The following is a 23,098-nucleotide window of genomic DNA, read 5'->3' as shown; positions in this document are numbered from 1 at the left end:
GCCATCATTAAAACTGCCCTTTAAAATAAAGACACATTACACACAGGATGGGACAGATTTTGACAAAAGTACCTCAAATCAATGTAAAAAATTTCCTAAGAGGTTAAACTCAAACACAGTATTTCTTCTGTGTGTTTCCAGCAGCCTGAAGTTTTTCCTCTGGACATTTCACTAAATAAAAACATGAGAAACCCAGTAACACATCTAGGGATAAAATATCCTTGAAGACTCTTTCAAATAACCTAGTTCCCACTGCCATGAGAAAAGCTGTGGAAATCGAAAGCCACCATTCCGGAACATCTCTGTGTTCATTGCAAAAACCAAAAACATGCAAGTTGCGAATGACCATTGCTGTAGATCACTTTGTGGCACAAATAGAGGGCTGGCATTTCACCTGAGTGTTGTTCAGCACTGGCCACTCAGACAGAGGCCCTGTGCTGTTCAATGAGTACCAAGTTACGATTTACAAGAAGGATTAGATGGAAAATCTGAAAAGGTTGGAGTCTCCCATTCTTTCTGAATAAGCATTCAGAAGCTTTATGCGACTTTCCTCACAAATTGCTATTAAAAGAAATAAGTAATGCACGTTGGATACAATCTTTATTCCCCATGAGGCTATAAAACAACACCACGCTGGTAAGTCAGTAGCGGAAGCGGGAATTTACCAAGGCTGTCTGACACCTAGTTCTGTAACTCACCATTAAGCCTCACTCCCTCCCTTATAGAAATACAAGAATACCCACTAAGAGTTTCTACACACTCTGCTAATGCCTTCCAGCACACAACAGTTGCTCTGCTTTTCTGAAGGTATTCATAGCTCCCCTCTCAAGGCTTGTTTTTATGTAGTGTAACAAGTGGTGGATTAATAGAGAGGAGGATAGAGAGAGGTGAGTAGCCTACAAATTCACTGTACCTTGGCACAGTTTTCACATTCATAGTGCTTTCCACTGTCATGTGACATCTGGTGGCGAATTAAATTGGACTTCCAGTTAAATGCCTTGGGACACTGATCACACTTGTATTCCCTCTCCTCAGTATGTGACAACATGTGTTTCTCCAAGCTGTTAAGAAAACAATTGATTTAATAAGACAGGGTGACAAGGAATACATTCATAAACAGAATTCTACGTTATTGCTAACCCAACTGGCAAGGAAGGAATTGAGAGAAAAAGAAGCTGAAGTGAGAAAAAAAAGAGAGAAGAAATGGTCTTTTGATGGACAGAAGTACATGTTATGTTTCCTAGATTATGTTTCCCACCAGTACAGAGATTCATTCCCGTTTGGAATAAATCTGACACAGCTAGCAAGGATTATCTGGAAATTTAGGACTATGATAGTTATCTATCTATGATAGATTTGTGACATAATCTTAAGAGCAACATTGATTGCTGCTATTTACTTCCTTCAAATATAAAATGTTAATAAAATGCTAAGGACATAAGGTAGCTATTCTCCCTAGCATATGTAACCTCTAGATACAAAAGTATTTGTATTCCTAGTCTCATAGGAAAGAGAACTGAAAATAACGTCCTATTGTGGCCTTGATATAGATAGGTAGATGTATGGATAGATACATGAGGATATATGTGTGTAGATAATAGATGATGATGACAATGACAATGATGATGGTAAGTGCAATGACAATGATGATGGAAAAAAAGAAGATAGGTAGAAGACAAATGATAGAGAGACATAGATAAATAGATGATAGATTGACAACGGATAGATAGATAGACAGACAGACAAATGAAAATGACAGCTAGATAGCTCAGGAGCTAAAACATACAGAATTTAAGTCAAATACCATTAAGACTACCAATGGGAGAATAACATGATTAGAAGGTCCTCACAAGATAATTTATCTATACTTTAAAGGTTAGAACGTTTTGGGTTTTTTGATAATTTGGCTTCCTTTTCTAAGTCGGTACATTAACCTGCACCAATACAATGAAAAGAAAATACAGATAATGAGCTACTGCTGACGTTGGAAGACCCTTGCAACATTTTTGTTCATTGACCATGTTGTCCTTAGCACACTAATAGGGTCCACTCATGTACAGTAGCCAGAATTCCTGAGAGCCTTTGTCTATTCCCAATCTGATAAAGTATACAAGCTAGGTTCTGAACATTTTTTATTGCAGACAGCAAGAAAGTGAAAGAAAATCTCAAAAGAAATTATGATGTCGATTTTAAAAGATGCTCATTGTTCAAAGGTAGTACAAGTTAAGGACCAATAACAGTGAGTCACTTAACAAAAAGAATATTACATATGCACAAATAGAACCGTGCTGGTCACTTCTATAGGATGTTTATTGTGAAACCAGAAGATAAAGGGGAAAATGCATAAACATGTCAAACTTACCCAATGATGTGAACACTATTTTAGGATGACAAAAATAGACAATAAGGAGAAGTTTTCTACATAAAATTAATTGATTATTATAATAAATGATGAAAGAATAATGAATTCTCCACTTTCCCTAAATGAATTAACAAATCTGGGTAATCTATTGCATACTTCCTGTTATTGCATATTTCCTGCTGTAAATAAGTGATAATATCCATGCTATTAAATTATTGAACCTAAAGCCTAGGTAAGGTTTAGGAAGTAATAATGCCTTTATGATAAATAGAAGGAAAGAAGAAAGATGTCAGAGCCCACCAACATATAAACAGCAGAATTTGAAATGAAAAAAAAAATGTGCTGAGAAAATAATTGGAGAGTGACATAGAGGAAGAATTTGACAAAAGAAATACTAGATTAAAGTAGACATAATTCTGTTAATCAATTGTTATACGGGGACCTTCTGTTTATCTCTAACTATTAGATTTTAGACTCTGACCTGATAATGCCAGACATTATTTTGCAAGAGTTCTATTGAAAGAGTGTTTTAAAAGTCTTAACATTCTACAGACACATCCTGACTTATATAAAAACAGTAAAAATAAACAAAAAAATATACAACATAATGTCCAGGATTTGTTTCAAGTACTCTAAAATACATAGAACTAAGACAAAACTGGCCTTTTGTGGTAATCACAGAAGATGAACAAAGTCGTGTTTTTAAGCTCACCATCCTCTCTGATTTGTACCTATTTGAAGCATTCCACAATTAAAAGCCATATTAAAACTGCCAAGCATGAATATTTAATTTTCTATGTCTCCTTTGTATGTGAGATCAACACTCTGTATTTGAATATCAATTAAGAGCAGCACTAAAACTAACATTTCTCAGTAGTTATGAGTGGGATCAGTAGGTGAATAAAGCATTCACTCTCCTATCTTGGTAAATTAAAAATACCTTTCCACATTTAGTTTTCTCCATAGTTTCCTTCCTATTCATCTTGGCATCTCAACCTATCTGGAGGCCCTGTGAGTTGCAAATGCTGCTGTTGGGCCACAAGTGGTGATAAATTCCTAAACACAAAGTACCTGGACAGAACAGGGGTATGGGGTTGAAGGAAAGACCCTACCTTTATCTATGATACAGAATCTTCTGTTTGTTAAAGTTGAAATTGTAATGAAGAAGCTAGGAGAGATTTCAGTAACTGCAATGAACATGAGCTGAGTCGGGGCATCCTTCACTATCCTCAGCAGCTAAGGAAGGGAACCCATTTCTCATACCTATTTCAATACATGTGTGTAAAATCCCAACCCCTGAATCCCAGTGGCAGAAGACTAGTATGCACTCTGAGTCTTATTCTTTCTGCTAATTACAAGGATGTGGTCTAGTTCCAAGAGGAGGAGATGATAAAGCAAGGGAACATTTCCTTCTTTACTTCTCCTGTTTAGCATAAGGTCCATATTGCTCCATGGTGTTATCACTATCAACCACTGATTAAATAAAGGTGTCTGGATGGACCAGGCAGTTTCTAGCACCCACATAAAAATGCTGACATAGTGGCACACACTTGAAATCCAAGGAGAGAAGGTAGAAACAAAAAGATATCTGGAGTGGGCTCATTGACCCCAGCCAGTCTAGCCTACTCAGTAAGCTTCAGGTCAAAGAGAAACCCTGTCTCAGAAAGAAAAAAAAAAATAGGACAGCCTCCAAGGAATGATAGCCAAGGTTGTCCTTTGTCCCCCTCATTCATATGCCTATTTGTGCGCACACAGCTACTCATACATGTGCACACACACACACACACACACACACACACACACACACCCTTATAGCCCTCACACTCACACATAAAAAGAGGAAGGGAAACAAGTTCTCAAAAAGCAACAGTACATTGTTTCCACAAACATAGAAGCACACCAGCCAGACATCAGGCTTCAGTAGTTTTCATATAACTTAAAGAGAGTTTGTGGAACTTTGGTCAGCAGCCTCCACCTCTCTGTTAGTTTTAAAGATTTTAGGGGGAAAAAAAGATTTTAGGGACAAAAAGATGCCTCAGTGGATAAAGGTGTTAAGAGTAACAACCTAAGTCCTGTCCCAGAAATCCACATAGCTGAAAGAGAAAACCAACTGCTGCAAGTTGTACACAAAGACACACACACACACACACACACACACACACACACATACACATAATTCAATAAAAGAATTTTAGAGATTTTGGATGGGAATGCAGAAAGAAGATTGCATCACATTAAAGAAGGAACTCTTTTCTGTTGACAAGATCAGCAACAATGGTAGCATTCCAAGAACAGGGAAATGCCCAGAAAATGGGAATTTGGGGTAAGGCTATAGTATATAAATCATAACCACCCACAACACTTGCTGGAATGGTACCCAGCTGCAACATAATATGCTCTATGCATCTGACTGGGCTTCCAGAAGCTAAGCTTGGAGGGTTCCATACTGTAGTCCACCCAAAGACTGAATGATAGTTGCCTTCAGCATGAAGTAGAGCTGCCTGGGGCTCAGGCCTGTGGTTGAATGAATCCAGAAGTTTCTTCCTAAGAACAGTTGCTGTCCACTTCCCAAAGGAAGTGAGAATTCCATTTTTTTTTTTTTGCACAGTAATATTCTCCATTGTTCTTTTTATTTTAATTTTTTAAATTTTTTTAATTTTAATTTTTTATATTAATTACAGGTTATTTATTTTGTATCCCAGCTGAAACCCCCTCCCTCATTCTCTCCCAATCCCACCCTCCCTCCCTCATCTCCTCCCTGCCCCTCTCTAAAGTGGGTTTCCCTAGTAAGGGGAACAGGGACTGTCTCTGACATGAACTCAGTGGCAGGCTATTTGACCTCCCCCAACCCCGAGGGAAGAGCAGCCTTGCCAGGCCACAGAGGAGGATATTGCAGCCAGTCCTGATAAGACCTGATAAACTAGAGTCAGATGGAAGGGGAGAAGGACCTCCCTATCAGTGTTCTTTTTAAAAAATAAAAATGAAATACTTCATTTCTGGCACCAGAGATAGCATTTCTTTCTATGAATTTTTCTCTTCTCACTGGAATCTTCTGCTATATATATTTTTTTCTTAAAATCATCATTCCCTCTAAAGTTAAGACCAGTTCACAACAATCCTACTTAAATTATAATATCTATAACCTATGGATACAATTCAGTGATAGAGCACTTGTCTAACACAGGCACGGCTCTGGTTTGATCCCTAGGTTTAGGAAGAAATTAAGGAGGAGAAGGGAGAGGTGCAGAGAAGAGGGAAGGTAAGGAAGAGGGGAGGAGACAGGAGGGGAGGGGTGGGAACAAAAGGGAAGGGAAGGGAAGGGAAGAAAAGGGATGGGGAGCAAAGACAAAGGAAGGGAAGGGAAGGAAAAAATTTCTGATTGACACGCCTAACTTCACTGTAACTGTTTTATGGACAAGAATTTTTAAGGAAATGATTCTTGAACATGCCACCAGCACATCTGGAAAGGGTTTTTGTTTGTTTGTTTGGTTGGTTGGTTTTGGGTTTTGTTTTGTTTTTTAAACTCCAGTCTTCCCCAGAGCAAACTTGTCGAACTCCAGCATAACATTTCGCTGCTGAGCAAACACCCGCATTCAGCACCTTCGCTAACCTTTGCAGATCGGGGAAAACTCGGTCACATTCCTTACAGTCCTGGTTGCCATGGATCTCTCGGAGATCACTCTCACTCTCAAGGTTTTGTTGCAAGTCCTCTTCTACCATGGAGAATGCTGAGTGAGGTGTGCTGCATGGGAACTTCTGGTGATCTGCTAGCTCAGCCTTGGATTCGAAGAGCTGGTCACAGTCCTCACAGCGGTGCTGCCGCTCTTCTGCAGAGGCAGAGCAAGTATTATTAGCTAGCATTGTAGGGTCCGGAATCAGTCACCACCATAAACAGCTGCCTTATCGAGTTTCACAAAACATAATCCATAGTTTGCTTTGGGGGCGGGGTGTATCAGAGAGAGAGAGACAGACAGAGACAGAAACAGAGAGACATCTGTATGTGAGTGGACTCACCCATACATGTATGTACATTTGGAGGTTACTGTGGTGTGTCTTCTTCTACTGCTCCCCACTGTATTTTTTTTGAAACAGGATCCCTCACTGGACCTGGAGTCGCCATTTTTGATGAGCTGGCTGTTCTGTAAGCCCCAGGGATACATCCAGCTCTTCCTCGCCTTCCGATGGGGTTACAGATTGTACAGCCATGCTTGCCTTTTACATGGACGCTGGGGATCCTGACTCAAGGCCTCAGGCATGGGCACCAAGTCCTTTACTCACTTCGCCATTTCCCAAACCTGAACATTTTGACTAACATTTCTCCAAAGTCAGGTTTAATGTGGAAATTAAAAATAACATAGGAAAGAACCCCATAAAAAAATCTGGAAAAATAATGCATTTGCTATGGCAACCATGTAATCTCCTTTTCAAATAAAATTTAATGCCTAAATCTTTGTAGGCTTTAGGGATACTGGAAATAACAATTACCACTTACTGACCATAATCTCAACTCGCAAGCCAGTAAAAGGAGTTCACCATATTCCTCAAAACTTAGGTATGAGAAAACATAGATCTGATTTTTACCCAGATTTTCAGTGATAGCACTAAGGCTTTGAGAAACTGATCAGTCAGTTATAGGACGGAAAGACAAGCAACTGTGTCAGAATTTAAACTCACTTCTACTTTGCCCTAAGCCAATGACATGGTGCTTGAAAGACACAGTATACACAGAGGCTCCAGGTGAGCTACAAGTATGCCATTGTTAGTAAAATGCCATTACCTAGGATGGAGCACAAGATGTTTCTAGCACCTCTGAGGCAAATTTATGTTTCTCTGGACCCAGTGATAACTGACATGGCTTTGTTAAATAGCAAACATAAATTGACACTTTAAATAGGTTGGGTAAATAGGCAGCCATAGTGAGAAATACAGACAATGCGATTTACAAAGTCGGGTACAAAGAGCACCGTTCCTGCTCTTTCTACTCAATAGCCGAGAGTCCACCCAAAAGTCCACACTCACTGGAGGTCACAGGTAGGAGCCCAGAGGTATTGTGTATGGCTCATGATGTTGAAAGACATCCATAGTAACACCATGACACATACGCTCTTTTGTAGACTTATAACCAAGGAAGAAGTTATTCTTCAGTTACTAATTGACTAAGTGTTTGGGGGAAACAGTGTAATCACTTACCAAATTGCCATACACTTTGCTAGAGAATGCCTGTGCAAGAAACTCAGCTGGACATGACTGAATACAATGCGGTGACAAACAAATACACAGGAGCCTGGGGCAACTGCCTGACTCAGCTAAATTGGAGAGAATGGTTCACAAAGGAGCTTTAGAATGGGTGAAAATCAGCCAGGTGAGATGGAGAGAGTGTGCGCCCAGGATGGAGGTATTCACACACGTGACTCACGGAAGGCTGAGGCTGCAGTGAAGTGTGTCACGTAAGTAAGGCATACACGGGAGGAAGGAGGAGAGTGAAGTTACAGCAGGATATTAATGTGCGTGCTAAGAAGGAAGCAGGCTATGACTACAAGTTGGAAGCATGGATATATTTAGGTTTGGTTTTTGGAAGAATCCCCCCATCTGCAGCGGGACAAGTTTAACAGAGAGACCAAACAAGAGCCTGCTACTGTAACCCACTGAAGTCACTTGGCTTAAAACACATCAGCATCAGCGACAGAGGGGCAATGGCAAAGGACTCAGGCACCGCCTGACTCAGGTCTGATTGTAAGCAGAAAGTTACGAGGGTAGGAGTGCTCTACAATTAATCACCTCTGCCTGGGAGACAGAAGTCTCAACAACAGTAACCAAAGAAATTTGTTCCTAAGGTTTGTAACACTGTCTGTCTATTCAACATCTGTGCTTCCAATCCCAACCAGGAACCCACAAAGAAACAACTCCCGGGCTGCAAAATGCAAAGAGCCTACTATTAAACAGGGATGGCACTATGCTAGAGGCTGACTCTACCTGCTAGCCATGTGGTCTTCCTAGATAACTTACTTTGCCTTTATCTCACTTTCTCCATCTGTGAAATCAATAAAATTGCTCACTCAAGGGTTTTAATATACATGTAAAAGATTAAATAAAAATATATGTGTAAGATATGTTATATCCAGCATGAAGAACCCATATGCTTTAACTTTATTTTTGTCTAGAAGTATAAAATCCAAGTAACCACTTAAACATTCTGAGACTTATATATCAGTACATGGTTATATGTTTGGAAACAGATATGATACACTGAAACAACAAGCACCTCATGGCTCAAGGATGTTTTGTGCATATGTGTGTATACATCTGTTCATGTGTGTTTGTGTGTCAAAGTGTGTGTGCAGATGTGTGCATATATGTGCGGGTGAGAGGATACCTTCAGGTGTCATTCCTCAGGGTCTCTCACCGGGTTAGAACTCATGAAGTTGGATAAGCAGACCAGCCAGAGTCTCAAAGCCTGGCCTGTCTCTGCCTCATAAGCATGGAGACTATATGCTACCACTCCTGGATTTTGTTAGATGTGTTCTGCAGATTAAACAGGTCTTCAGGCTGGTAAGGGAAGTGATCTCTTTAGCCCCAATACCCTTTAAACAACGAGTCTTTAATGCATGTCAGTCTAAAAAATAGAATAATCTTCTACTTGGGCATTTTTTGAGAGTAGTAAAGTAATTGTTTCTACTTAAAAAAAATACCTGAAACATCTAGAATTCCAGATGAAGCATTGCACCCAAAGAACCCCTAGATTGTACATTTTTAATCATTTAGCACCTGTACTATTTAAGCAAGACCAGACTCCCAATTCAGGCTCAAACTCTACAAGGCTAACAGAGAAGTCTACCTGACTAAAGACAATTTCGTGCCAGGCTTCTAAGAGAAAAGTGTATACCCCAAAGACATGCCCAAACCATCAGCATACTTTACAAAGAGATAGAATGGAGCTCAAGAATGGGGGACACTGTTTGGGTGTCCATAGTGGCATAGCCATAGTGGCAACTTCTGTCACAGGGTTCAACATTAGGAGACAGGAATTGAAAAGGGGGGGCATTGTCTCAGCTCAATGACATGCAAGCAGCTTGCCCTGCATCTCTCCTGAATACACATCACTGCTAGTTATCAATGATCTAGGTCCTCTGCCCTTTGATATAGAACAGGCTTCTTACAGGGAATAATTCCGTTTACCATAAAAACATCCTCACTATACTTTTTGTCCAGGTCCTCCTCTTTTCTCCCTCCCACAGCTGATGTTGATTAAGATTTTGCTCCCACAAAGACACTTTCCCAGTAATAGAAATAGAAGTGAGAGAGGCAGCTACTTATTTTAAGAAAGCTCAAAAAGTGGAAGGAAAAGGATAGAGATGTGTGGTGGTTAAAAGCACGTGATGCTCTTGCAGGGGACCTGGGTTCAATTTCCATCACCCACATGATGGCTCACCACCTCCTATCAGTCAAGCTAATGGGGTCTCACGCCCCCTTCTGGTCCTTGTAGGCACTGCTTATACATTGTAAACAGAAACATGCAGGCAGAACACTCATGCGCTAAACAAGCAAACTCCTTAAAAGGGCGGAAAGATTCTTACAGAGGGAATTGAACAGACTTAAAGGGGAGGCTCTTTACGCGCACTTCAGGTTAGACGTCAGCTAATTGTGTTTTCTCCATCATGGCAGACACAGGTCAACTCCAGAAAATACCCATTCTGAGCTAGGACCCCGGAGAGCTGAGGAAGTAAATAAAGAAACCACAGGTATGGGGGACCCTCTTGGAGTTGCTGCATCTAGAAGGTGGGTGCGAACCGCACTCGGAGCTCACCATGGATGTCAGGCGCCATGGGTTCATGGGGATCTTCTTCACTCTTCATGAACAGCAGGAGCTCTTCCCCTGGCGCAATGTCTGCGACTACTCGGTAGAAAATCTTCAAAGAGCAGGCACAGGTGGCAGGAAAGACAGACAGGAGCAAACGTTAACAAAGCGCAGGATACGCCAGCACAGCTGTACATTTTCTCATATTTTAATAAACATATTCTCTTTTATTCTTATTTATTTATCACAGGAAATAGTAATTTCTGTTTTATTAACTAAGAGAAATAAAATAATTTCCTTGTTGACAAAAAAAAAAAAAATCTCTCAAGCAGTTTACAAACCGTCTCCAAATTCTAGCTAGTATATGAACCAAATTTTGTAATTCGAGTTTGCTGTGTCGCCTATAGTCTGGGAAATTTTTAACCCATCCCTGAATTCCTCAAAGCACCTCACGGGCCACATCTTCGCAGGGAGGAACCGCTCGCTCCTGACTATCCAGCAAAGGCCTAGCTAACCCGGAGCTTCTGCTAAGAACCAGGGGACCCTTCCTATGCAAGACGCTCCAAAGGGAGTGGCTGGTGAGATGCAGCACACAGGACTGCCACGGTCTCTAGAGAGCAGAATCATTTCCTTTCAAAACACCGCTTTCCACTCCCGCCAAAGAGAAAGGTAAGCCTGCTTTTAGGCCCTGCCCTTGTGCCCCAGCTTCTGATCACAGCTCCAACACACAGGCACGGTGCCTAGTGTTCACGCTGGGATCCCTCTGATGTTTTGGGTGCCCATGCCCTGGCTTTCTAGCTAAGTGGGGGAGACAGGAAGGGTTTAATAAATCTGCTACTGATGGGCTGGGAAGCAGCGAGAGGCTTTGAGGAGAGCCCCAGTCTGAAATTTCCAAGAGCTGCCTGTTTTTCCCTGGAGCTCAGTGACAGACAAGCTATGGCTTCCTGTGTGCCCAGGCACCAGGTTTTTGTCACTGATAAAGGATGAACTTAAACACTAAAAAATCTTGAAGATATCTTTTTATTTTAACATTAAAATGCTATCAGTTTATCCTATCCTAAGGCTATTTATTAAACAATTCTATAATTAAATGTACCTAATACAGTTCCTAATACTGAACCTAGTACAGTACCTAATGCACTGTACCTAATAAGCACAAAAATTGTAGTCTATGCAGCACCTGTGTGAACCGGCCCTATGTCTACTTTTACATCTTCACCTTGATCGTGTTAACCTGTATTCTGTTTTTCTGTTGCCGCATGCCAATCCTTTTACTAGCTACTCCATAAATAAACAAGATTGAACCCCCCACAAATATATTCTGAACACCAGGGCACATGCAGTAGTAAAACGGCAACAAAAAAATACAAAAATTACAGGGAAAAGTACAGAACACAAATGCCACCAAGAAACAGGAAGAATAACCTAGAAGATACTGCTTTCTCAGTTGAGACCAGCCTTGGACTTGCTCTGTAGCTGCTAGCCAGGACTGCTTGTTCATTTCAGATGGAGGAAATCTGTGTGAATTGTCTTATAAGATCAATGGAAATATTCCTCCATTTTTATATTTACCCATTTGTTTATCCCTTGAGAAGCTCAAGAGCTTACATAGAAGTATGTGCCTCTTTCTTCCAGTAGGTGGCTCTAAACTCCAGTTGTTGTTTTTTTTCTTTTGTGTGTGTGTGTGTGTGTGTGTGTGTGTGTGCTTTGTTTCTGTTTTCTTTCTTTTTTTTTTCTGTAAAAAAGACCAGAACACAGAATTGTGCTAGATTAAAAAAAAAATACCCCAATAAGGAATATTTTCTGCTTAGCCTCTTTCTTGTTAAAATGCAGCTTATTTTTCATTAGTAGTTAAACCAGCTTATGCTCCTTTATAGAAGATAATAGCAATCAGGAAGTGCTGCTGAGCAGTGTTGTGGTAGACTCTCGGTCTAACTGCGAAATCTAGACGATCACAAGAACAGCGCCTTATTCTGCCATTTCTATTTCAAAGGAAATGCAAAGCAGAGCAGGGTCACCCTGCACCCGGTGCCTGCTCATCGCACTGTCCTCTCTCTAGAGGCTCCCAGACAGGAAGGATCCTGCTCACAAATTTACCAGATCAGAATAACATTGCTGTACATGTATGTCTTTCCCCTTACACCTTTGAGTTAAATACTGGTAAGTACCCTGCTTCCTTCTTGAGTTCTATTTCCCCTTAGAAAACAATAGGCTTCTCACAACAGTTCGAATCACCTCTGTTCTGGCATCTCTTCCAGGTTTAACTTATTGGTTTCCTTTCCAGCAGCATGTTCACATTTGAATTGTGACACATTAGGACTTTTCAGTAGCTTCTCGGAAATAGTGAAGTTAAACAGACAATGCACAGCAAGACGGTAAAAGAGCCCAATTGTCTTGGCTGGGGAACACTTCTCAGACACACATGCCAGGCCACTTTAAGAAAGTATTATGATATCATGATTTCTTTGCAGTCCTCTATTAATCATGTCTCTTTTAATTCCATTTTAGATTTACTCAATCCAATGTGAACAGTCCAAGGAACAAAAGAAAATGATGGATACACTGCAACTATATATTATGAAGACAATTCTCTTTGCCGGGACATAGATCTCTCCTGTAATTACCCTTTAAGTGTCCAGATTGTCATGTGAAGAATATTGAGTGCATAAAATATAAAAGACATGGAAGAGTGTTGACGTTGGCTTTATTTACTGGAGGTAAAAGGTGACATTCCAGGCCATGAAAGGCAAGGCAAGGCAGAGTGGATTTTAACTTCAGGGTGTTCTTTTCAATTTTAACTGAGTTTTTATGGTGCTCGTGAAACTGGGGTTTGAAAAGAACTGGCAAGCGCCAGCCATAACGAGGGCAAATTCTGGGCATGGTTCCCCATACGGCAATAAGAATGTGCCTCGAAGTCCCACACTCCACACCCTCAAGGGTCCAGTCCTCCTCTCAAGGTGTTTCTGCCCCTGTGATCCTTGCTGTCTGCCATTCCTTGGGATCTTGGAAGTCCTGGAGTCAAACTATGTGTTTCTCTTCCAGTTAAAATGGCATCAAAGCATAGTTTGAGTACTTGAGCCCAGACATGCCTTACGACAATAGAACTATATTAGTAAGCATGTGACATGTGTGAGAAGTCGTTTACTGATTGCATGGGAAAATGATGGGACGCAACCCCCAGTGACCCTTCTCCTTCAGGAAATACCATGTCTCTGTTTTCAGGAAATGCTGTGTCTCTACTTTTGTGGTATAAAAACATCTTGTGGTAAATAAAAAAAAAAACTGACAGCAGTGGGAGTGATCTATGCAGGCGCTTACTAGTGTGGATGCTTCTAGACACACTGTCTTTAAGACCAGAGCATCCCCAGAGACCTGGCTGCATGGCAAGCCTGTGAGCCCTGCGTCATCTGAGTTACACACCACAAGAAAAGACACTGCTTTCCTGGGTTTGTGCTGTGGAAAAAATGGGAGTTGATTAGTCGGCTCAATTCCGTAATAGAGTTAACAGTTCTCCTTTCCCATTGTAGTTGTGTGGAAAAACTTAACCAAGTCCAAAATTAAAATGTCCTGGGTTTTGTGATGAATTCAATGCAAGTACAGAAATCTCAAGTATTCGGAAATAAGTTTCAACCAATACAACAGTTGTCAGTTTCCTGTGTTGCTCTCTCTCTCTTTCTCTCTCTCTCTCTCTCTCTCTCTCTCTCTCTCTCTCTCTCTCTCTTTCTCTCTTTCCCTCTCTGTCTGTCTCTCAGAGAGTGCTCTTTTAGAATAAAAAATAATCCCCACACAAAGTGGAGAAGCAGAAGAATGGCTTCTTACAGTGTGAGAAACAGGTACATGGGAATCTACTGTAACAAATGAGTTATTACACATATAAAACTCAGTGATGTCTCTTACGATTCTAAATATGATAGCTGGTACTAAAATTCAGAAGTAGAGGTTACAAACATGACTTAAATTTCCACACAGTTAAACTTTTTCATAACATAAAAATTTAATTTTTCTAGCATCTGGATAGATTGTTTTTTTTTTTTCCAAAATGCTGAATTTTTCTTTTTGTAAGCATGAATATTATACTTGGATTTCTGAGTTCTTCAGTTTAAAAAGATAAGCATCTACAGTAACAGTTTTACCAACAGACCGATTCATAACATTTTATTGCCAACTTTTGTGAAATTAGCTCACTAGCAAAATCTCTGAGTATTTAAAAAGAATTGTTTGCATAATTGAAAAACAATACCAGAAAACCTAAAATTGTTCTCTTTTGATATTAGTGACCTTTATAGCTTAAGCATAAATATACTTGTAAACAGGCATCACTTACTATAGATATTATTATTATTATGAATTCATTTTAACCAAACTCCACATTCAATTCCAAACACAAAAAGAAAGCCCACTCTAGTAATACAAAGCAAAACAAAGGATAAAAAAATAGTAGCGGTATGGACAGGATTCAGTCGATTCTAAGATTTTTAGAGATCCACTATCCCTCAGTGTTACCTATAAATAATTTTGTACTATGACATATTACATATTTTATATGTGACATGTAAATAAACAAAGTTCATATATTCGATGAATTTTAAATTTTACATAAACTATTAGCAATCTCATGTTATGTATTAATTGTGTCTAATATAAATTTAATGCTTAATGACCAGATTAATTCTAATTGTATGCGATACAGGTTACTTTTGGTTATATATTATGTTACAGACATCTTATATAAAGATAAAAATTTGAATTAATGTTAATTAAGGACATATCACGGGAAGCTTATTTCCTTCAGTTACTTGAGTTCAAGAAGACCACACTACAGAGGTTAGAGACATTGAAAAGCATTCTGAGAAAAGTTAATAGTCCACAGAAGGCTCTCAGACTAATTCCACTTTGTCAAGGCCTCTGTCCAACCAAATCTGCCATCAAAATAATGACATTTCCATTTGTACTGACAAAAGGTAAAACTTGATGTTTTTGTTCATTATTCTACAGAAGAGATAATTTAAGGGTATTTCAGAACAGCTTTGGTGACACTCTGCTACACTTGGATCACTTTAAAGTGCTATGTTTGTGCTATTGAGTTAGAAGATAAACTTCAGTGAACAGGAGAAGACGAGAAAGAAAACAAACCATTTACTTAAAAAAAAAATGAACAAGGCCTCATTGTTATGGCTTTCCATTTATTTCCCTGGTCAAACACTGGAAGTTTTATTTATGCATAGTAGACAGCACTTGGCATGTCTAAAAATGACAGAAGTGTGAATTATGAGTGACCTTCAACCTATTCAGGAAGTTCTAATAATTGAAATAATAGAGAAATGTACTCCCTGCAGAATCTATATGGAGAAGCAGCTTTTTCAGACCATTGCTGTCCTTTCTCTTTGAAGCTGTCAGCTGATTTCTCTATCCTCCAACTCCCAATGCTTGGCTCAAATGCTTTATTTTTCTACAGCTTCAAAGTACCATGCAGAAGCAGGAAAAGCCAAGTGGAACTTGCATGTTTGAAAGTGACTAGGAGGGAGGCTGAGTGACAGTGTACATGTCTGAACAGAGTCAACATTTGATGTGAACACAGCTGTCAGTCTTGCTGCTGCAGAGACAGCATGATTTCACAGCCTATATGTACACACGTGACCATCCCAGGAAACACAGCCCGGGCCCCTCATCCACTGGGAGCAACTGGAAAACCCAGTCTCAGGAAAGCAACCGTGATGTCAAGCTTTCGACCACCGGGATAAAAAGATCCTAATGTACACTCTGAGTCTAATTTTACTGAGAGGCAGAGAAGCATCTTCAGAAGGCAGAGATGATGGCCAGGAAATCATGACTAAGCTTTGCCCAGGCCAAAGGCCCTTTAGTTTCTCCAAACAGAAGGGACTCTCAATCTATCCTTACAGCCACAAAGAAAAGCCAAGAAAATTTAAGGGGATTGGGATGAAGTGATGTAGACTTGTGTCCCCAAGCTTGCCTGATATGTATTAGTCCAGAAGACAATCTAAATACCCAAAATGTATAATTGCATAAAGGAAGGAAGGAAGGAAGGAAGGAAGGAAGGAAGGAAGGAAGGAAGGAAGGAAGGTATAGTGGGGTCTGCCTGCTTAAAAAAAAAAGAAATTCAGTAGAAGACATTGTTGACGGGTTTTTTTTCTTCTATATATTCTCAACTCATTATCAGTGACATGAAAAAAAAAACAGCCAAATATAATTTACTAGATTAAAGAAAACAAAATTGATTTTGGTTCTAGTTTCTATAAAAAGAGAAGTGCTGAAGAACTACTCAGTGTGCCTTGAGACCTAGGTACCCAGTCTAGAAGCCTTGCAACAATATCTTAAATAACCTCTCAGGATCTCCCCAAGGTCCCATAAGGAATGTCCATGAACTCCCTTTCATTATATTGGTCATTTTGTTCGATTCTATGGAAACTTCCTGCTCATTCCAAGTGTTTTCTGAAGGTTCGGCAAAAGTGCTGCCATCACATTACAAAGAAGCTAAGATCATTTTTAGGGGTATATTGTCAAGTTGGAGGCTTTTCTTGTGCCCTTGACTATCAAGTTCTCCTTGGTGGCTTGTGAAACATGCTGACGACTACCTTTCTGGCTCTATACCAGAAATAGCTTGAATCTCCTGAGCTCATGGTGTTTTGAGCTCTTCCTGAATGAAAGATGGTGTCTACATGCAAACATTGGTTATTAAAAATGTGCGTATGATATATCAGGTCATTATTTCAACTTAAATGTGGACACAATACTTTAGGTCACCCCTTTCGAGTCACACTGGGTCTGTGAATCCTAATGAAAAATCTTTGGAGGTGTTACATCACCATTATATTCTGAACATTGTATATGGAGGGAAGGCGGGACTTTTTTTCTCGTGCAGATAACAAACAGCAAACTATGTCTGAGACAATTTCATCTTGGGATAAAGGAAGCAACTTATCAGGCAGATAGCATCCCCCAGAGCCGGCGTGCACACTGCACTCAAAGCTGGTCCCTGGGTACTGCCAGCTGGCATTCATCTTAAAACAGCAGAGTATAACTTTGGTATAAAAGTAGGACTTGACTTAAAAGCAAAGCAAAGAAAATGCCCAAAGCCAATAATAACTTTAACATCAAAAGACAGCATACAAAACACGGACAGAAATCCTTGCAAAGGAAGAGAAGTTAACAAATTACCTGACAGTGGAGGCAAACACATTTTACAAAGTGGGGAGGTTAAAGAGCTCCCCATTTTCCATACTTAGAGCTGATTTGCCTCACTGTTTTTGCACCGTGTGTATTAAGTGAATGTTGAAGGAAAGTGGATTTTTCCCCTCCTCAGGAAAAGGCCAAAGAAAATAAGTTAATAATTGAGCCCATAATAAGCTTGCAATAACAACACTGTTCTAGTGTCACACAGTCCGATAGCATCACTCATATGAGCCTGAGCAGAGTGGAAGCGGGTGTGCCAAATCAACCATGATTGTCCTGGAAGCAGTTAAAAGTTTATAAGGTAAAGCACAAATGAGAACAATGCCCATTCCAACTGAAAACACTGCAGAGTCTTGTTGCCATTCATTAACCACCAGGGAGCTGGCAGGATCCCCTAAGTGAATTCTGACTTCGTGTTCTTTGTGGGGCACACATTCTTCTATATCTCTTGCTTCAGAATGGACAACAGGCACTAGGCAATCTCTTATCGGAGCATTTCTTTTGATTCCGAAGCAAGAGTGGACATCTCTGATTCTAATTACTAAATACCAGCTGTCAGGGGCTCATCTGAAAATGAAAGTGCTTATCACTTTGTGTAAATGACAAGATTAATAATACCTTGGCTGTCTGAGGGCTTTCCTACATTTGAAGACCATGTGAGAGTGGGACAGGATTTGAGTGGCTATGTTCCTTTCCATGAGGCAGAATCCTAATACTCACAAGCATCAACCATCCTAAAGAATATGCCCAGATCATTCTGGCTACCATGATAGCAAGACTGCCTTGGCTTTTTTCTAGAGGGTCAACTTACATGAACTGAGCTTTAATAGCCTCTCTAGTAATTCAACGAGTCTTACTCTAAAGAAGCCTCAGGGTAAAAAAATAAGTGTATGAAACTTATGAATATATTCAGTGATGAAAAAAGAATTGCTTAAAGACAACAGACCGCCTGAAGGTAGGCTGGCCTTTGATTTTAGGTAAGGAATGTAGACAGGTAAGCTTAAGAGGAGATTTATCAATGATGAGGAGAGGTCCAAAAATAAGGTGAGACCAAGTCTAGAGAAATGTATTACACCCTTCAATCAAACTGGTTTATAAAACAAAACTATCTGTAGAACTTCCAAAAAGAGGTATAAAAATAACAAGACATTCTAAAAGCCTCAGTAAATCATTCCGATGTCTGGACTATGCAACTTTAAGGATGTGAGGGTGGGTGCACCTGGGCCTATAGGAACCCTCAGAATAATTGAGAAAGCTCATTCAGGTGTCCTCACTGTGTCTGGCGCCCTTGAGGACCCAGCCCGGGAAAACTTCCAGGATCAAACTCTCTGCCTGTTCTCCTGCCCCACCCTTCTACTCAGAACAGGACACCCAAGCTATCCAATGCGTCTACACGTTGTCTGCTGTTGTGAAAAATTCCCAGATCAGTGCTGGGTGTTAGCAGTAAGGCTATGTAGAATGTTGAACATAAACTTTAAGGAACATGGGGAAAGTAATCAAAACACTAAGGATCAGGAAGCTGGGGTGTTTGAATGGTTTTACTATTCTCTGCCCTGTCAGTGAGTGGGGTCTCACTCTTCTAGTGTCTTTGGTGTGGCCTTCCTTTAGAAAGATAAATTACTACAGTTAACTGTGGACTTCCATTTGGGGAATACAACATAAGTCAGGCTTGCAGCTGCTTAGAAATTATGTTTCAGCAGCAATGCCAGTGTGCCCGGAATTTCCATCTCTGCAAACATCACAGCAATAACATTGAGAACGTGAAATGAAAAAGACATCTAAAATCAAAAGACCTGAGTCTTTCTATGCAACCATGTCAAGAAAGAAAGAAAATTTGCAAAGCTCATTCTGATAGAAAATATCTGAAATAAAGTAACACACACACACACACACACACACACACACACACACATGCATTCACAGGTGAATACATGTGAATCTGTTAAAAAGTTTAAACCAAGGAAAAATCACCTAGAATAAAATGCTTATGGAAAAGCAGGAGGGAAGTGGTTAATTGTGTGGTCCCTGCTCCTATTTTATGACATAAATCAGATTACATTCGTTATTAGTATTACTCAAAAAACAAAATCCACAAATCAAACAAGGCCAACGTGGGTTTTATTCAGGATATGTGTTTTGACAGTCTCCTACTGTCAATTTCAGCATGCTAGCATTCATATTTACTTTCTTTTGTAGGTTTTCTTTTTTTGTACTATTATGAAGCTGATTTAGATTTATTAAAATTTAACTTAAACATTAGAAAGTTTTTGAATATATGTCTTCATGAAATAGATTCTAATATACACTCTCTCCATTTGTTCAGGACAAGTTTTGCTTTTGTTTGCTGACCTAAATTCTGCCAGAACGAGATCACAGCTGAGAGATTTACCTGAAATTCTTTCTTTTAAGAGCCTACAATGCTCACCTATTATGCTATCAAAAGTCTTTCAATAAGTTAAAATCCTTCTAAGAATCGGAGCAAAGAGGAACATTTTTACGATTCACTCTAGAATACTACAGGTTTGTGCTGTGCAGGTCAGCTGAAGCCACTAACAATTACCCCTGATGCAGGGCTCCACTTAATGTCTAGGAATTACATGGGATCTCACACAGTGTGTGTGTTTATGATGTGATGAGCTTTGCCTACTCTCTATTTGGCAGCTCCTACCATGAAAAGATAGATGCGAAATCAGATCTGGAGGGTCTCTGTTGTCAGCTCTGTACCATTGCACCTGGTCTAACATTTACATTTTGAACCTGTCCAGAGATGTCCATCTAAATTGTCTTCCTGCAAGCACTATGAGCTTAGAAGTGAACACATTTATAAAATACCTACATAAACTATCAAGGTGTCTTCTTTTGTTCTGTTAGCTGGGCTAAGTGCAATGCTCTGCAGAGACATGCCTGTCACACACATCTGTCTTTTACCTTTGACTTTTCTCTCCTGTTTATGGGTGAACTTACTTGACCATGCAATATCAATTTTACAATTATGTTACTCGATATGCACTCATTGAGTTCCCATCTTAATTGGGGCTTGTGACTGGAGAAGCTTAGAATGAAAGGTTTAAAATGGTAAGTATGAATCTAATATGGGTGTTCTGTATCTGTATCAATTATTTTCTCTGCCTCTTTGGTGAAAGCAAGTAAACATGCTGTTTATTGGGTGAAGATGAATATATTTTCTTTGGAAACAATTCCTATAAAATGTGTAATTTCAAACTAATTGAAAAAAATTACGAATGCCAACTATAGTGAGCAAAACTGGTTCACACATGGGATTTTCCTTTTAAATGCAATAAGGCTTTGAAAGGAAAGTTTACTTATTATAAAACATCAGAAATAAAAATTAAATGCAAAACAGGCTACAAGTGGCCTTGTATTAGCTACAAGTAGCATTCTGAATAATCTTTTCACTGACTCTACAACAGTTTTAGATAAATATTGAAACATGTCCATTTTCAGTAAATGTGAACAGCAAATAAGCATTAAGATATAATATTATTACTTCATTTTTAAAGATGTCTTTTGAGGTCCTACAGTTTTCCTACTAGAAAACACGATACAAACACTTTACCCCCTTATAACGCCTACCCATTTCCCACACCTATAAACAGTAGGTACTCAAAAAATATTTGCTGCTGATGGTGACAATAACTCCAAAGACAGACTTGGGATATGTTCTGCTCAAAATCAATAGCTAATTTAATAATATTTTCATTTGTCAATAACACTTTATTTTCTTACAAAGGGAAAACCCAGTTGATTAGTTTATTATTTTTGATTATGCAGAAGATTTAAGTGATTCCCATTTAAACATAATTTTACAACTTACTACCTCATGTTTAGTTTAGCCAGTAAAAATTATCTGGGAGCTGGTGAGGTGCCAAAGAATAATCTCCTAATGATGACTGAGCCTCCTGGGCTTATGATGCTAGACAGCTTTCAGTTGGGACCAGCTAATTCAAGCTTTCCTTTTCCTGCTGTAGTAGAGCTGCCAAGCAGCCACTTCAGCATGGTCTTGGAAACATACTTAAGTCATCATGGGGTTAAAAGAAATAGATGATTGTAATACAGTTACATTTTAACCCAATGGTGTTCATAAGACAAAAATTTAGCAGGATAAACTTTTTATTCTGTAGGCATTTTCAGACAAAAGTTACAAGACTCATAATTTTATTAAGTGCGGAACTGGTTTCATGACAATACTGTGGCCCTTATTTCATAGTTACTTCTCTTAAGGTCAGTCCCATTGCTTGGTCCTCCATAAAGCAACAAAATGATCTCCAATACTGAAGACTTTAAACTTTTATATTACATAAAAGTATTTAGATTATTAGAAGAGTAAAAAAAAATCTCATTTTATTATGTTGATTTAGGATATTCAATATGATTACACCAATAACATACATATATATCTACCTACTATTTCAAATAAAACTATATAGCATTTCATATAATAATTTTGCAAATTGTGCATAAATTCTCAAATTGTTTTAGTGCTATACTTCCTATGAATGTACCCATTAGGATAATAAAGAAAAAATGTGACAGTGAGTATCAAAGAGGTACTTAGTTTCTAAATCACTCGGTCACACTACAATAAGTGGAATATTTACAAGGATGCTAAGACAGCGTGAATAAATTACCCAAAGAACACAATAGTGAAAAAAAGCAGTGCTGAAAATGACTTAGCTCTGCATCTTGTATTTGTGTGTTACCTTCTGCCATATCAACAAACAGGCCACATGGGTCTTTTGCAGCTCTCTATTATGCTTTTATCCTTCGGGCTTCACTGATATTTTCATAATATCAAGGAAAGACAAGAAAATCTTTATAACATACCTGATCATTTATCTGACATGCAACAAGGTTGTGCTGATCATAACAGCCAGCGAACCTGATGTACTTGAGCCAGCTTCCTACATCTGGTTGACTGGCATCTATACAGAACTTCACATTGCAAAACTCATCTAAGATCTGGAAGAAAGAAGAAGAGAACAATAAATTGCCATATCGGCCCATTGCTGAAAGTAATCAGTTCTTCGAAAATACATCGTTGAAATGCACATTCTTCCTTTGAATCTTTACAAGAAAAAAATGTCAGGCAACATGAATATTATTAAAGGAGGCATAAGTGTCGCTGCTTTTCTGAAAAGCAGGAAGAAGTTGTAACTTATCATAAAAACAGATTGATTGTTTCAAAACAAGCTTGCTTCTTTATTGTCCACGAATAAGCTCATTGACTTAATTTTATTCATTGTGTTTTTACAAAAAAAGTCATATAAAACAGCATGTACAACATAATATTTCTAAACTAAACATTCAATATTTGGGTTTGGATAATTCAACTGTCAATATTGTTCCTCTACATAGTCTGGGTGAGGGTTTGTACATTTTTTCATTTTAATTCAATTAAAAACTTTCATATAACTATTATTAAATTTCTTTTTATTAGTTTGTATTTTCTCATCATAAAATTACACTCTTAGTTGAAGAATTGTCTCATAGACGTCTCTGACCAAACTAAAGAAAAAACAAATTGTGTGTGTGTGTGTGTGTGTGTGTGTGTATACAAAGTACAACCTAAGGTTTAGTTAACCCATGCCCATACATGTTTGCATTCTATGTCCAGTAAACAAAATAACAAAGTGGTTTACAGGTAAGTACAAATTTGGTACTTATTTTCACATTTTGCCAACATTATCTTATGGCTGCATTTTATCATGTTCAGAAGATTTGTGTTTGGC

The 23,098-nt window shown here is 39.0% G+C and overlaps 1 protein-coding gene across 9 annotated transcripts in view; it reads right to left on the bottom strand.

Moving 5' to 3' along the window:
- Window positions 1–23,098, bottom strand: part of Mecom (MDS1 and EVI1 complex locus) — a 546,004-nt gene that overhangs the window by 36,622 nt on the left and 486,284 nt on the right. For all 9 annotated transcript variants that reach the window (XM_060378178.1, XM_060378183.1, XM_060378181.1 and 6 more), the window contains 4 exons: window positions 22,194–22,328; window positions 10,167–10,269; window positions 5,973–6,189; window positions 914–1,061 (listed from right to left, as the gene is read on the bottom strand). In XM_060378178.1, coding sequence (XP_060234161.1) covers window positions 914–1,061; window positions 5,973–6,189; window positions 10,167–10,269; window positions 22,194–22,328 — 603 coding nt within the window. The remainder of the gene's footprint in view (window positions 1–913; window positions 1,062–5,972; window positions 6,190–10,166; window positions 10,270–22,193; window positions 22,329–23,098) is intronic.

Source organism: Meriones unguiculatus, chromosome 2 (genome assembly GCF_030254825.1).
Source record: "Meriones unguiculatus strain TT.TT164.6M chromosome 2, Bangor_MerUng_6.1, whole genome shotgun sequence".
In the NCBI taxonomy this organism is placed as follows: Eukaryota; Metazoa; Chordata; class Mammalia; order Rodentia; family Muridae; genus Meriones; species Meriones unguiculatus.
This window is presented reverse-complemented; position numbering and strand designations above follow the sequence as displayed.